Here is a 16,917-nt window from a genome sequence, read left to right as displayed (position 1 = left end):
AGGAAAAACATTAGACTGCTTTTAAATGTTTTCCACTCATCTTAATTTCTTGGGATATGTAATTTATATTATTTATAAAGAAGATATTTTCTTGGTTATTAACTTATTATTAGAGTAAACTGTTACTGTTCATTTGTACTTGAGGAAAATGTTACACATAGATAATAATTTAAAATTAGCTTGGGGAAGGAGATATGAACTGATGACTAAGTTTTAAAATAATTTTTTCTTGATTATAGGAATTTGCAAAACACAGAACAGTAGAGAGAGGGAAGTAAGAAGCCCCATTACCCCTTGTAAATTCTTTGAAAAATACTTATTTTAAAAAGGGCAGTTTTAGGTTCATAGCAAAATTGAGCAGAAGGTGCAGAGATTTCCCATATTCCCCTTGCCCTCAGTGGCCATGTCATTCACCAACCTGAAAGTTATTTTGATATCTCTGACTTGATACTTGGTATCACTTTTTAAATAATATTTATCTTTACTTAAAGCTACTTTCTAGACAAATTAATCTGGCTACACTGCATGTTGTTAAAAGCTTATTTGGGTTGTTAAAATTACACACTATGGTTAGGGTAAGTCTACTTTTACTTTAGGACTAGTTTAGTCCTACCTCCAAAGTGTGGCCCGTGGGTCTCTACCGAATGCTGTTGGTGTTCATTGTGAGTAGTGTTCTTGAAGTTTCTCCTGTGAGTAGTTAGTGGTTTCCCAGCCCTCTGTGAACAACAGTTCTTTGCCTGGCTTGGTGGGGTTCTACCCTATACATGGGCAAAGGGATTCCTATGCAGATTGTTGGAGTTGTTTTGCTGTGTAGCCCCCTCCTGTCTGATACTCTGCCCACAAATTCCAGCTGCCTCAATCCTCCCCAGTTTAATCCCTTGATCTCTTCAACTTGAGACCACTGTGCTGTATTTGGACTTGTTCCCTTCTTGTACTTTGTTCTGGAATGTGCCTTCAGGCAGAAAACTAGGGTTATGATAGGACTCAAATCTTGTATGTTCCTCTTTTCTCAAGTTTTACAGGCCTGCACTGCCTGTTGTCCAGTATCTAAAACCAGTTGTTTTATATATCCAGTTTTCTAGTTGTCTGCAGCAAGAGGGCAAGTTCAGTCCCACTTACTCCTCCATGGCATAAGTGGAAGTCTGGTGTCTGGTGTTAATTTTGATGTTAATACATTGAAATTGAGTATGAGATGACTCCCAAGGTTAGTCAGCAAGTGTTAGGAAGTTACTAGTATTCTGGGTGGATATAAAAGAAAATCTACTCTCTATAAGGATGACACAAACAGAACTATGTATATCAGACAATATATATCAAGTTTCCATGGGCAGGTGGGAGCGTGGCTATAATGTATAATCTTCAAGCTGGATTGAAATGGACTAAGTGCTATTATCAAGTATACCCAGTACTGTATTTCCAATGTATATAGCTTAGCTCTAAGAGTGGATGGAGTACTTCCCTGGTGGTGCAGTGGTTAAGAATGCCTGCCAATACAGGGGACATGGGTTCGACCCCTGGTCTGGGAAGATCCTACATGCCCTGGAGCAACTAAGTCTGTGCGCCACAACTACTAAGTCCGCGTGCCTAGAGCCCGTGCTCTGCAACAAGAGAAGCCACCGCAGTGAGAAGCCCGTGCACCACAACGAGGAGTAGCCCCCGCTCACCGCAACTAGAGAAAGCCCACGTGCAGCAATGAAGACCCAACGCAGCCAAAATTAAATACATATAAATAAATAAATTTATGAAAAAAGATCAAATGGGAGATTATAGCAAGAACAATTATTTTTAAAAATGGATGGAAAGTTTTACTAAATTTTACAAATAACCATATTTCTATAAACTCTTGATTAGTTTTAAATTAATTCTTATTTTTATATCTTAGCCTTTTTATTTTCTCTATTGATAGTCATTTTAATCATGAATTTGCCTGTCTGCCCAAGGCAAGTGTTTTTATTTCTAAGCACATCAAATCATTTATTTCCAAATCCATACTCCCAAGCATTACTTGTCTGTCATTTATGACATCAATGACACATCGGCAACGTAATATTTTTTATGCCCAGCTATCTGTTTAATAATTGTTAAATCTTTCACTCCTTTCCCTGTCAGTCTTAACTGATGCAATTATCTCTGCACCAGAACATTTAATTCTGTTTAGTATCTTCAATATCTTTATGCATATCAGGTATCCTCTAAAACTGACATTGAGAGTATAAAAAATAGACTAAGTGAATTTGAAGCAAAGGCTGGATATTAATATTATTGGGTGGTTGCATAGACACAGTTTTTGACATGCTAAATGTGTTTTTTAGCTTCACTGTTAATGATGAAGAACTTTAAAAAGACAATGTTAGAAACAGATTTCTAATTTTTCACACCTCCTTAGCACCAGGTTGTAAGCTCTGTTGAAAATTTGATCAGGCTGATCTAGTTTCATTGCTAAACTACTTACAATCCCATGAGCAGTCTCTCGGTGGCTGCCAAATGCTCCTTGCTACTTGTTAGCTAGCTGTGATCCAGCTAACTCTTGGCATTTTATCACTTAGGAGACACATATGGATACTGATACGTGTCATTAGTCAACAGTGGAATTATACAATGGATCAGGAATAAGAAAGTTCTTTTTTCTAAATCCAACATGACTTTTTTTAAACTTTATATTTATATTGGAGTATAGGATTTTGGATGTAGCATTTTGCAGCACATACTACTCACCAGTGCTAAATGTAACAGCTAGACCATTCTTTATAAAATAGCCCTCTTCTAGCCCTCTACAATCTTTTTATTGTTTATTTCCTAACCTTGATTTATTTCCTTTAAGGATCTAGGCGAGAGAGAGGTTATTGTCTTTTGAGGATTTGTTTTATTAAAAATAACAAAACATATCTACCACCCACAACTAAATGGATTAATTTATTTCTTTAAAAAATTACCCTTTGTATATAGAGATAGGAATCAGTGTGAAGGAATTGTTTTAGTAACATTCATGCTGTTAAATGATAGTATTTTATTGAGAGGCTGAAGCTTAAGGATACTACGAGGAGGTCAATGCTAAAGTAGGTACCTAAGGAGATTCCTTACCCTTCCCCTTTGAATGCCTTGACTAGAGGAAACCAAAGGATTCTGTAAGTGCCTTATGCCTGGCTTAAGAGAGTCATTCCTTCATTAAAAAATATTTATTGGGTACTCGCTAGTTTAGGTGCTGGAGATACAGAGATAAACAAGACAAAATGTGTTATAGTAGTTTAATTTCAAGAGAAATTAGGACCAGCTGTTTTTTGAAGTTAATTCTCCTACTGTGTCTTCCCTCTACCTTTGCACATATAGTGAATCAACCAAAAGAATTTTAAAACTACAGGTGGGGATTTGTTAATTTGAAGGCTTTATGTTTGAATCTTTTTTTTTTTTCCTTTTTCCTTGCTAAATGTAAGAAGATGGTGAAATCGGTTTTCATCACTGAAATTTGGGATGGATGTATGTTTTCTCATATTAAATGGCTACTTTCTCTTGCTTTTCAGTTTCAACACTGTATCTTTTTGGAATATTAAAAGAATGGCATGCCAAAGACAGGTTATTTAATAGGTAAATGTGTGAAAAGTAGATATAGGATATCATGGCCAGGCTGACAGACATAGCTGTTTATTGGTAGTTGGACTTTTCATTGTATGAGTACTTACCTAATGATGTTTATACATAGTTCATAACTCTGCCTTATAGGAATATATTGTGAGGCATGATTAAATGTTATCCACAAGTGGCACACATTCCTGAAAAGTTTTATGAACATTAAATTGTGTTATTATAACTAGCATGTGTAATATAAAGAAAACTTTTGATGAATCCTGTTCACAAGATTTAAAAAATTCTTTCTATGATTTAAACAGTCATATCCATTTTAACTGTTCTATAAATTCAGATTAAACACATTAGGTCATTTTTATTGACTGACTTTTGTGAAATTATGATTTGTTTTATATAGATGTATTATACACACATGTATAGATATTGACATATGTACATATATGTGTATGTAGAGAGAGAGAGTTAGGAATTAGCTCCGAACTATAGGTAGTATTCACCTTTTATTTATGTGTAGCTTGGAGAACTTTTTTGCAAATTAACAATACTGTCTTTAAAACCTTTTTCATATGTTATCCATAGTTCCTTATTTTCTACCATTTCCTTCAGAGCAAGAGATTTAATCTCAAATTAGATAGCTAGATTATAGAGTGAAGTAAATTCTTTACCCCTTTTCCAGACTGTGAAGTCCTTATTTACAAGTGTAGTTGAGAATTTGCTGCAATTAGACTCCAAATGACATTATGTGTTGTAGATGTGCTATTAAATACTTAACTGTCTTAGTACTGTTAGATGATACCTCTTGACAAGCATGTAACAGATGTTGTTCACATGAATGGTAAAAATTTGTTTCTTTGTTAGATTTTGTAATTTTCACAAGGTAAATCTGAAATAATTTTATTTGGTGGTACAGTTATGACATTTTCTCACATTTTAAAGTTCAAGAATTAAGCAGAGGGAAGTCTCTCAGGTGCTTGTTGAATGGATCTAAATTCTGAGTTATATTTTCAAACCTGAAATTAATGCAAAATATTTTACTATAAATCCAGCCATTTTTCTTTTTATTTTGATTGTTCTACATGTTCTTTGGTTAAAAATTTTTGTGCATTAAGCTTTTCTACATTTAAGATGATTTCTTTAGGCTAGACTCCCAGTAATGGAATTATTGGGTCAAAGTGTGTGAACTTTTCTTAGCAAGCTTTTGACGTATACTTATTGCCAAATTGGTTTTGAAAAGAGCTATACTAGTTTATTGCCATGAGCAGTATTTGAATATACATTTTCTTACATATTATGTATTTAAGTGAGAATTTAAATCCCATTGTTGCTTTAATGTATATTTGTTTGATTCCCAATAACGTTTAATGTTTTCCACATTTTAAAATTATTTGTGATGTTTGTTATTGCTTCTCCCCATCTATCTATAAGGTTTAGTTAGCATTTTTACTTTCACATTAGTTATTTCTATCTTTAAAGTTTAATCAAAAGTATCTGAATGTGTCCCCCCTTCCCTGTTCTCCCTCACCCCCAAAAAACCTAACCAAAATTAAGTCAGACAACAAACTGGGAAAAAGTGTTTAATATTTTTATCTAGCCAGATGTCTTAGATTTTTGTATAGTATGAGTGGCACAAAATTTAATCTTTTACTGGAGACACAAAGCTACCATTATGATTGTTAATTAGAGGACAGTGCTTTAACAAGAGTTGTCCTCAGGCCTTCTGAAGGAGGCGTGGGGATGTTAGCTCTTACTCTGATTAGACCATACTGGTTTTATGCTTTATTTAGTTTTTCTGCTACATCCATACTAGTTGGACTTCATCTGTTGCTTCTTACTATTATTAATATTTCTGCCAGTAGCTATAACTCATATTTCCTTCTACTCTTTTTCTCAATGCAGTATGTATAGTTCTGTGTATATATGCTCACACTTTTAACAATGAACTATGAACATTTCTTCATTAAACATCTTCAAAAATATATTTTCCCATCACCTGCATGTAAACTATTCCTCTTTTATCAGATATTTAGGTTGCCAGTTTTTCACTGCTATAATTTTGCCACGAGCTTCATTATAAATTGTTTGGATTTCTGATTAATTCTTTAAAATAGTATTTTAGAATAGAAATCACTGGGTGAAACGTCATAAAGTTTTATTATTTTTTCCTATTTACTTGTTTATTTCTTTTAAAATAGGTAATAGAAGAAGTACGGGGAAATAATCAAACAGAAGAAAGTTTATGCAGTAAAAAAGTCTGCCTCTTAAAAAAAAAGAAAAGAAAAAGTCTGCCTCTTATCCTAGGCTCCCACTCCCTAGGAAAAAAACCCCTTCAATAAAAGATACTGTTTGGATACATATGTTTCCACTAGAGGGGGAAGCCTGGGGAGTGATGCTTGTTGCTGCTGTGCCTGTATGTATATGAATTACCTCTGGAAGAATATATGTGTCATGTACATGGGAGCGTACTGTAGAAGCTATTCTACACTTGTGTTTTTTACTCATTCACTTACCTTTTCACCTCACCGTGTTATTTTCTTGAAAAGCTGTACCATTTACACGTCCATATATTATCCTTTAGGCACTGAATACTTTAATGTTTTTAGAGTCTTTGGTACATTTTTTGGTGAAATTTAAAAATATTGTTTATGGCTGGGAGGTTGAATATTTTTCCTTAGGATTATTTACTGGCCATAGGTAGCCATTCTTCTTATTTGACCTTTAATGTCCATCCTTGCTCATTATTTAAAAATTAAGGTCTTATTCTGGCAGGACATATTATATGAGCTGTTTGTATATTAAGCATATTAGCCTTTTGTTGTCCTATTGATCATATATCCTATTTTCTCAGTTCATTATTGCTTTTTAATTTTATTTGGGGTTTTTTGGTGGGGGGTAGTCAGGTTTAACATCTTTCTGTGTTCTTTTCATTTTTATATATCTTTAATTCCCTTCTAATTATATATTTTATAATTAACAAAAAAAAATCCACTTTTGTTAGAATCATGTGCAAAATAAAGTGAGTGGGATTTCCCCCTTTCCTTTTGTAAATAGGTTAAAAAGTTAAACTGTAGACTGGTCAACATCCAAATTTATTAGAGATTTTGAATCCATGAAGTCTAGTTGAAATATCGATAGATTTGACCCTATCAGAATTAGAGATTGATAGAATTTGAATTGTGAAGTTTTATCAGTGGTGGTTGACTTTTCCGTTCTGCCTTCGATGGCACCCATGAGTGTATATGTGTGTAACTGAGGGACAGTGAGTTGAGCGTGCATCACATGTGTAGGTGATATGCAATTACTGTGTTGAGGGCAGTGGCAGGTGGGCTCAGGCTTTGGCTATTCTCAGTTCTCTTCCCATTTTAACCTCTACCTTTGCTCTTACTTTTAAAGCTTAAGAGCCTGCAGTAACCAGGGAGTACAGAAGGTCTTGAGCTGTTTCAGATACATTTTGCATTCTGGCTTTGCATTCCTCTCTAGAATTCCTGGTCATGATTTTGTTAACTCATTCGTTGGTATCTATTTGAAATTTAGAATGAAATGAAGATAATTTAAAGGCATATATGATCCATGAATCACTGATATGCTTTTTCATTAATCAATGTTTAAAAAAAAAGTCTGTGTCTACTTTCTGCAAACAAACTCTTACTGCATGATTATTAATTTTTTTCTGTGAAATTGGATCACATTATAAGCCACTAGATTAAATAGGCACTCTGTACTTTATCAAAAGTAGTTAAATCTCTTAAAGATCCTAAAAAGGAAAATGAAAATGTTAATATGAGAGTGTACACATTTTAAATATTTGTATATTCAATATTTATTTTTAAATTTTCACTGTCCAGTAGAAATTGAATCCGAATAAAATGTTTGATGATCTCCTGTCACTAGGTAAGGGACCATGCTATGATTCATCTGCACGGATGGACAAGTGTCAGTCCTCACTCCCCTGGAATCATTTGTATTCATACACAGATAATTTATTGCAGGGTTCTTCCCCCAGAACCTTCTGGAGGTTCTTATTTCTGGTGGCCCTAATGCCTCTATTGTAGGCACCTAATGGGAAATACACAGTATCTGTATCTGAAGGTTGAACAAATACTCCTATTGTGGCTCCTACTGGTTCTTCAGGAGCAGGAGGGAGGTTAGAAAGGAATGGCAAATGTGAGAGAGGCTGTGGTGTTGGAATCCAGTATGTGACTTGGTAATATAATGTGTAACAGAATTAGCTGAAACTGTTGCAGTCATTGTTACTATTTACTGTGCTCTCTGATCCTTTCAACGATACTACAAGGAAAGTATCCTGCCCATTTTACAAATGAGGAAACAGACTCAGAAATTATGTTTCATTGAAAGTGAGCACAGGTACTGTAAATAGAGGGAGAAGGTGAATTTAACTCTGGACATGGTCAAGTTAAGAGAGAGCTATCTTGCTAGAAATTTCAAACAGTAATTTGGAGAAGCAGGTTTGGAGCTTGGTAGAGAGGATAGGGCTAAAGACATAGGTTTGGAAAATCCTATGCACAGAGGTAGTAGTTAAAATGTTGGAGATTTGCTAGTGATGTATTCTGGAGTCATCAAGGCAGTAGAGTTGATTAACTGTTCACCGATATGATGCTCCCTGCCACTCTCTCTGGAGTAGGTCCTGACTGCCTGGGAAGCGTTCATTTTGTTCAAGGGAGTTACAGAACATGGATATATGAGGCGGTGTTATAGATAGATTTTCTCAGCCCTGTCCCATTTTATCATCCTGTTGATAATAATACGATGTCCTGCTACAGCTCAGATTCTAAGGGTAGGAGGACAAGCACACCCCTAGGAAGATGCTTCAAAATCTTTAGTTCTGCGGTTTGAAACCCCTTCCCCCCATTGATTTTGTGCCTCCGCCAATATGTCTTTGAGAATCACTGTCCTGAACCCATTGAGAGAGAGGAGATTGTTGCTTTAAATTCTACTTGTAAAGAGATATACTTTTTGCTGCCTAATTAATTGGGGGAAAACATAGAAGAAATATATTATCTCCTTTAATATTACAAAGAAGAGATTACAAGGAAGTGGCTTGCTTAACTTTAAGGAATGGTGTTTATTGCAAGGACACAGCAACAGTTGTGCTCTGGCCTTGACTGTTCTGGGGTCTGTTCTGTTATTGCACCCCCCACCCCCCACCCCCAGACCCACCATGGTGCCTCTGCTTCACTCAGTGCCTCTCACTTCCAACTTCTCCAGGCTTGGTGGAACATCCTTACTGCTGAGCCTTTGACTTAGGCCTGGCTTTCTTGTCCAGACTGCACCACTGGTTTGGCTCTAGGTCCAAGATTTTACAACCCACAAGGAATAACCCGAGGCTCTAGGGCCGTACGCAGTAGGGCCACACTGCCACTGGCAGGCAATTTTGAGGCTTCAGTCTCTCCAGGAGAAATTCACAAATTTTTTTTTTTTTTCAAGGTGAAATCTGCCATCATGGTCGGGAATCATGTGATGGGTTTGGAAGTAGTTAGTGAGAGACAAGAGTATGTGGGATATGTGTGTTTGAAGAATGTGTGATAAGAATCACCAGTTGGGTTTGTTTGTTTGAAACTACAGGAACATTTCAATTCCAATATCCCATATGACATACTTTGGGGTATGAACCTTCCTCAGGGAACATCACACAGGGATGTGACATACTACATGTGTTAGAGTAGAGAAAGAGTTGAGAAGCACTGATCCAGGAAGTGGCATTCAACTTGAAGAGAATGGGAGATGTTTCTAAATTATATTCGTCTACTCACCATCAACAACATATTTTCATCTATGAGTAACTTTAACAGATGTCTGCTCATGGTGCTTAGTAACTACAGAATAATTCTCATCTTAAGAGTTTGGCAGTTTGGGAATGGAGAAAGAATTAAATGGACAGAGCAAGTGATTATATACAGGCTTTCCCTTTTCATGACAAATACATGTTATGTTTTCGGGAAAAATACTCAGTTTTGCAAATGCCATCAGTCTTTAATAATCATAAATTCACTTGGCAAGAGAAATGGAGTAGCTCTACAGAACTGTGGTTATTGTTACATTGTTTTGTTTACTGTAAACCTGGCTCAATATTGGTAAATACAGTGTAGCAGAAACTGAACTGTTGTGAGCTATCCGGGCATCAGTCCAAGATATTATTAAAAATACTGCCTCAGACTAATTTGGGTTTATGAATAATATTTTGTTAACAGCTTAACTAAAATTGAGCCACATGGTGTAGCTTAAAATTCTGAATCCACAAGGTAATGAGAGTAGTATAAATGTATAGTGCATACTTAATATTCTGTATCTGAGTGATAAATTTATATTTACTTCTGTGTTAACCTTTAAACTATAAGCACCCAAATGCTTAATATAATCTGGTATCTTTAAAGTTTACTTAATGCTGTGATTTGCTGTTCATTTGAATTTCTTTTAAACTAAAATATTATTGGTTTAACAATCTAAACTAAAGAATAAGGAGAGAGTGCCTGAACAAATATATTAAAATTGGACATTCAACACCCATTTTGGCATACGGATATGTAAACAGCTGGAGTTTATGTTAACATTCACCAGAAAGTTGGAAGGATATAGTGTTGTTGTAAAGGTCCAATAACTTAATTCATTTGTTTTACTAATAATTAGACCTTCAAGTAGGTTATGGGAATTATTAATGTTTGGTTCTAAGTTACTAATTCATATTAGGTATAACAAAGGGAATTGAGGGCTTGATAAGTTAGATGATCCAAGACAAAAATCCATATTTAGGTGTTTCTTGCCAAGAGAAGATATTATGTGTCTTACTCTTTTGCGTCCTATTTTAATTAAAGTTCTTTCTGAACATATGTGTATAAACTCCCATTGAAAAGATGTTGGAAGAGTTGATTTTCTGTCACTATTATTGTGAAAAATATTTCTGTAATGAAAAGGTGTGTGCATTATTTAAAGAATGAATTTTAAATATACCTCTTCTCAATAAATATTTTATTCATTTTACAGGTTAGCACTCTACGTATATGAATATCTGCTCCATGTAGGAGCTCAGAAATCGGCCCAGACATTTTTATCAGAGGTATGTTTTGGATATTTTCTGCATTGTATTTTGATATCCTATGTAAGTGAATGAAAAATACACTGTAACAATTATATGAAAAAAAATCATTATGTATTATATAATGAATGCTCAGTTATCAGAATGCATAATATACTCTTTGTAGATTGTTTGTAAGCATTTTTAGTATCCCAAAATTCCATGTCCATGCAAATAACCTTCTACTCAACTTTATAGCCATTTTTTCCCTGTAGAAATAGAACCATTAAACACCATCATATCTCTAGTTTTAGCAGTATCTTATTTTGGCATTATTCACAATTTTGGAAAATATGGTTTTTGTTTTTATTTTATGTGGATAATAGTGGATTGACGGCTGAAACTTCCGTTAGAAAACATTTTGATAATCTTGCTTCAAGTTCTTGTTTCTCTTTCTATTTTTCTCCGTCACAATATTTTAAACTTTGAGCTCTCATGCAATGTTACTTTTTCCTTCTCTAATTTATATAATGATGAGGATGAGGAGGATTTTATTGAGTTATATATATGCCAGGCATATTATCTATAATTATAATAAATATTATATTATCTATAGTTCTTATAAGAAATTTGCAAGGCATATGGTATTATTCCTGATTTACTGATAAGAACTACAGGGCTCAGGGAGTTTATATTACTAGCTTATGGTCACATAGCTTAGTAAGTTATGGAACTAGAATTCAAACCTTAGGTTAATTCCAAAGCCCCTGGTTTCCCCTCTATATCTGTACTGTCCAGTATGATAGCCGCTGGCCAGATATGACTTTTTGAGCACTTGAAATATGACTAATGCAGTTGAGAAGTGCTGTAAGTATGAAGGTACACACTGGATTTTGAACACTTGGCATGAACAAAAGAATATAAAGTATCAATAATTTAAAATTTTTGATCACATTGAAATGATAATATTTTGGATATATTAGACAAAATAAAATTACTAACATTATTTTTCTTTTTTAATGTAATTACTAGAAAATTTTAAATTACATCTGTGGCTCTCATATGTGGCATATGTTTATGTTTCTGTGGGACAGTGCTGATCAAAATTACATTGTCTTTAGTGATCTCACTAGTTGGCCCCTTCCAGATCAGGGATATGACGGGCAACCCCTTGACCAAAGTGCCCTGCCTGAGGTACAGCCTTCTTGAGATTCACTATCCTCCAACAAGCACACAAGTAAACAAACACATGTAGCCCCCCAATCTTTTATCTAATTAATTAATATATGTGAACTGTTAGGGCCTGTTTGCAAGTAAGAAAATTGAGAGGTATGCTCAGAACTTAAGAAGTCAGTTGTTTTACTACAGAAGTAATGTATGCAATGTAATAAAAATGTGATTTCAAAGTTTATTTAAATCAAAACAGAAGTTTAACGTATCCATATCTCATTAAATAATTAATTAGAAGACTTTGGTCTATAACCTTTCTGAGTCACATTCACTGTTTGATATTATAAAGTGACTGAGATTGCAAAGAGGATGCTTTTAATAATTATATTCTTAATCACTGCCAACTTATATTTAAAAGAAACTAAATCTGCTTATGGAGATTTTCAAGTTTTATTTTAATGCATTTGAAAACTTGATAAAAGAATTTACTGGTCACTTTCCTTAAATCAAGGACCATTTTGGATTGGCTTAATTTTCTGAGTCCTCAGGGGTTCCCAAGAATATTTTTTCTGAGCAACACTAATAATCACTTCATCAAAAAAGAAAAAAGTTGCTAACTTATTTAAGGAAGTTCAGGTACTAGGGCTCAAATAAGTTATGTGGATTGAACAGATAACTAGATACTGTACTGATATGCTTCTGACTCAATGGACAATGGATATACAGCTTTTCTAGAGCTACTTGGTAAAAATAAAATTATAATTCCAGAAGAGATTTACACGTTTTTAAACAAGTATTTACCATGACTTTATTTTCTCCGGCTGCATTTGGAATACAAAACTGAGGATATCTCTGAATTATTAAGCTGGTTCAATTTCACAAGAGGAATCAGTTAAGCTGAAATTAAACTATTGTCACCAGGAAGACACAATATTACTGGACTTTGGAGATGGGTGTATGTGATTCCCAGAATAGTTACATGGAAATCGTTGAACATAAAGCAATCGTATATATTTTTGTGGGTACATACTTATGAATGTGAAGTATAGTGAAGGTCTGAAAGAATATACATTCCAGACTAGTTGTTGGTGGGAGTGGGGATGTTAAAGGAATCAGAGGGGAATTTTATCCTTACTTGTAGGATTTTTTAAAACAAGAAATATATATGTATATATATTTGTATAGTTATTTAAAAATAAAAATAATAGAAGATAAAATACGAAATTACCTTGATTTTAAAATGGAAGTCTGGAGGTAGATTTGTAATAGGCCATTGCTGAGTATACCCTAGAGTTCTAGATACAGTCGTCCCTCCGTATCCACTGGGTATTGGTTCTAGGACCTCCCCACCCCTACCCCACTGCTGTGGATGCCAGAATCCACAGAGATCAGGTCCCTTATATAAAATAGCAGTGTTTGCACATTGCCTACACTTATCTTCCCATGTATTTTAAATCGTCTCTAGGTTACTTCTAATACTTAACAGTGCAAATGCTGTGTAATAGATGTAAGTACAATGTAAATGATAAGTAAACAGTTGCCCATAGGAAGCAATTTCAAGTTTGGCTTTTTGCAACTTCCTGGAATTTTTTTTCCAAGTATTTTCTCTCCGTGGTTGGTTGAATCTGTGGATGTGGAACCTACAGATAGAAAGGGTTGACTGTAATTTCAATTGGTTAAATTTCAATAGCTTGCTATATTGTCCTCCCTCATATTTTAAGTTTCCATAATACCAGCTGCTCGTGTTTGCCTATACATACCAGAAGCCTCCTCTCATCTGGGCATTATTCGGTGCTGTTCACTGCCTAAAACCTCCTCCCCTTCTCTCCTTGACTAGCTTAGAAGTAGCTTTTTCTAGGAAAGCTTTCTCAGGGCTCCACCTCTCTGTGCTGATAGTGCATTCTTACCTGAAAACCTTTGCATATTCTGCCAAGAAGCTTGGACTTAACTTCTCGGCAAAAGAGAACTTTTATTCTTTTAAGTAAAAGAATAGCATCTTTAGATTTGTACTGCAGTGTCTATGTGAATGGCAGTACCCATCCTCTTTAACTATGGACAACAAAGAAAGGAGAATGTAATCTTTTAGAGCTCTGTACCCTATTTAGCATTGCTTTCTCTCTTCCTTTCACTTGGATCATCTGGAAAATTTAAGACTGCTCATTGTAGAATGACTTCTTAAGTCATTTGAGTAGTGAAGGACCATCTTATCTAAATTCTTACTCTATACCCAGATTTTTACCTGATTCAGAACTGTTATACAAGGAACTTAAAAATCAGGGGGACCTATTTATTTGGTTTGGGTATTTGTGATAAAAAGGAAATGACTAAAGTGGCACCAATTACTCAAGTATTCGATGTTCTCACCCTGGTTCAAGGCAAAGTAGAATGCTTCTTCCAATTTCGGCATTCTCCCTCAGGGTGAATGAGGATATGAATGACTATGATGTTAATGAGCCTTTGTGAGCCAGGATTTACTGTGCTGGGCCACCTCTTTCATTTATACGGGTTTGCTTTCTGGATGAAGTTGTGAGAAGGTCAAGTTGGAACTCCAGGCATCATCTGAACAAGTAAGATGTGTATCTCAGCAGCCTAATCTCTCAGTTGGGCTTAGCCTTTCTTATAGTGCCCTTGGCCTAGCCTGTCAGAAATTGGACTGCTTCTGATAGCTTTTGTTATCAGTCTGAATAGTAGGGCACTATTAGCCCAACTATTTTTTTTTCTTAGTTAAAAGAGATAACATTGGGATAATAGTAGAAATTAAAACGTTTCTCTAGCCAGGCTGTGTTAAATCTCATTGTTATCTCTGATTCATCATAGATCCTAAACCACTACCTGAATCCTAAATGTAGTTTGTATGACTTTTCATTTTCTTACCACCAAGAGGACAAAATGGAATATTCTTTAGAAATATTCTCAATACAGAGTCCCTCCTCTGCTTTATATTTCTTTATCCTTCAGTATTCAATAATTATAAACAGAATGCTAAGAAATCTTCTTTACAATGCTATATCAATTTTTGTTATTTTGGGTTCTTTAAAAATGATTCTTTTCCTGCCTTATATTATTTCATTATGCAAAGATAATTCCTGCTTGTTCCTGAAATTTTGTATGGTATTCATGCCTCAGAATGAGGCTTGGTGTCTGTAGCAAATAAAATTAAGAATTAGAGTGTTGTTGCAGAGATATAGGTTTTTTTTCTCTTCTTAAAAATTTTACATTGTTTATACTGTATTACTAGCCCTTATTTGCCATAAATTAGCCAATAAGTTAGCCAGAAATAGAAGCTTAAAAATATCTAATGGATTGTTTCTTCAGATTTTATTAGGAATGCTAAATTATTGAACTCCATAGACTCCAAAATTCTGTTCTGTTTATTTTTCCACCTATATGAAGAGAGAAAATAGTAATAATAATTTCCTTACCTTACCTGTTCCTTGAACTTTAATTTGGAGGCAACATAGTGTAGTGGGTAAGAGCAATCACTTTAGGGCCACACTGCTGGATTTGAATTGTGTTCTACATTATATTTACTTATTCAGTTTTCTTAATTATCAAAAGAAGATAATCATAATAATACTTTAAAGTGGTGCTGAGGTTTAAATGAGTTAGTACATGTAAAGTGATTTGAAGGGCCTGGCATGTGGTAAGTGCTGAAAGGTGTTATTTTAATACTTGACTGATTCTTCTCTTTTTTTTTTATTTGCTGTGGGATCTTAGTTCCCTGACCAGGGATTGGACCTGGGCCCTGGCAGTGAAAGCCCTGAGTCCTAACCACTGGACTGCCAAGGAATTCCCCTCTTTTCTATCTTGTGTAGTTTACTTCTTTAGAGTACAAGTATAAATACATATCCTACGTGCACGTGTGTGCTCCAAGTATCTGTCACCTGGATGGCCCACAATCCTCCTACCTCCTGGGGTTACCTTTTCTAGCAAAATAGCTCCAGTTCTAATCCCTAATATAATAGGTTGTCTCAAGTCCTCTCCAACATCTCTGGAGCTTACTAGGGGGAGGGAGGACAGTATGGTTCTCTTGCTGTGATTTCTTGCTCTCACTAAGTATTACAGCCCTGCTGCTTCTCCTCCTTGTGGCTGATACCTTTTCCTTGTCTTAACTTTCCTGTTTCCTTCATATGCATCAAGGAGTTTTCCCAATAAAGAGTATTCCTTTTTAAGAGGACTTCTACCTTCCTTCTAAAGCAAAGCAGGACTATTCAATAAAACTTTCCATGATTTTGGAAATGATCTCTAATCTCTGCTGTATAGTAAGTTCTCCACTAGTCACATGTGACTACTGAGCCCTTGAAAAGTGGCTAGAGCAATTGAGGAATATTCAATTAGTTTTAAATGTAAAGAGCGCATGTGGTTAATGAGTACCACGTTGAACAGCACAGTTTTGGATTATATCTGCTTCAAAGTACAGTCAGATTTTTCTTCCTGTTATACATCTGTCAGCTTTAATTTTTTAAATTAGAATGTAAAAATTTTTACTTTTTTTTACATTTAGTTTAGTTGTATGGATGCACCAATACTTCTATACATGGAAGGTTTTAGAAAATTAGTAGGAACGGTGGATTATATCTAAATTAGAAGTCTCAGGATTTTGTCTGGCAACAAATGTGTACATAGGTATGCATTCTTTTCTTAACAGAGGAACTAGCTTTATCCATTCAGGGTATTAATTTTTTTAATATTGGTTTTCAAAAAGTATGAAAGGATTTAGGAATACTCTGTAAAGTTTGTATCCCATGAGCTTCACATGAACTGCTGTGCTGTTGGAGATGCTCTTGACCGTCTAAAGTGGTCCTACATTGACGAGGCTGGAACCCCCCAGAAAAGGTGCTGTCGACATCCAGAATTGCCCCACCTCGGCTTTGTTGCTCCTGCTGCAACCAGCGACTACACTTTTGGAGCCAGGGGCAGGAAACTTCTCTTCTTCCTCCTGCCTTTTGATCTCCTACTAGTGTCCCCTGATAGCAGAACTTAACAGGAAACTGGCTGGCAAGGAGCCTAGGAAATGTAATTTTCAGAATCCAAGCACCAAGTGTAGAATGGAGTATAGGAAGGGTGGGTTTCGGGCTGAGAGATAATAGGTAACTGACCAGTATACCTTGCTGGAAGCAAATGATGATGAGATGATA

The 16,917-nt window shown here is 35.2% G+C and overlaps 1 protein-coding gene across 5 annotated transcripts in view; it reads left to right on the top strand.

Annotated features, from left to right (window-relative positions):
• The window catches only part of SSBP2 (single stranded DNA binding protein 2), a 302,155-nt gene that overhangs the window by 63,582 nt on the left and 221,656 nt on the right, over positions 1-16,917 (top strand). For all 5 annotated transcript variants that reach the window (XM_060295971.2, XM_060295972.2, XM_030846973.3 and 2 more), the window contains exon 2: positions 10,579-10,651. In XM_060295971.2, the coding sequence (XP_060151954.1) occupies positions 10,579-10,651 (73 nt within the window). The remainder of the gene's footprint in view (positions 1-10,578; positions 10,652-16,917) is intronic.

The sequence above is a fragment of the Globicephala melas genome, chromosome 3 (genome assembly GCF_963455315.2).
Source record: "Globicephala melas chromosome 3, mGloMel1.2, whole genome shotgun sequence".
In the NCBI taxonomy this organism is placed as follows: domain Eukaryota; kingdom Metazoa; phylum Chordata; class Mammalia; order Artiodactyla; family Delphinidae; genus Globicephala; species Globicephala melas.
This window is presented reverse-complemented; position numbering and strand designations above follow the sequence as displayed.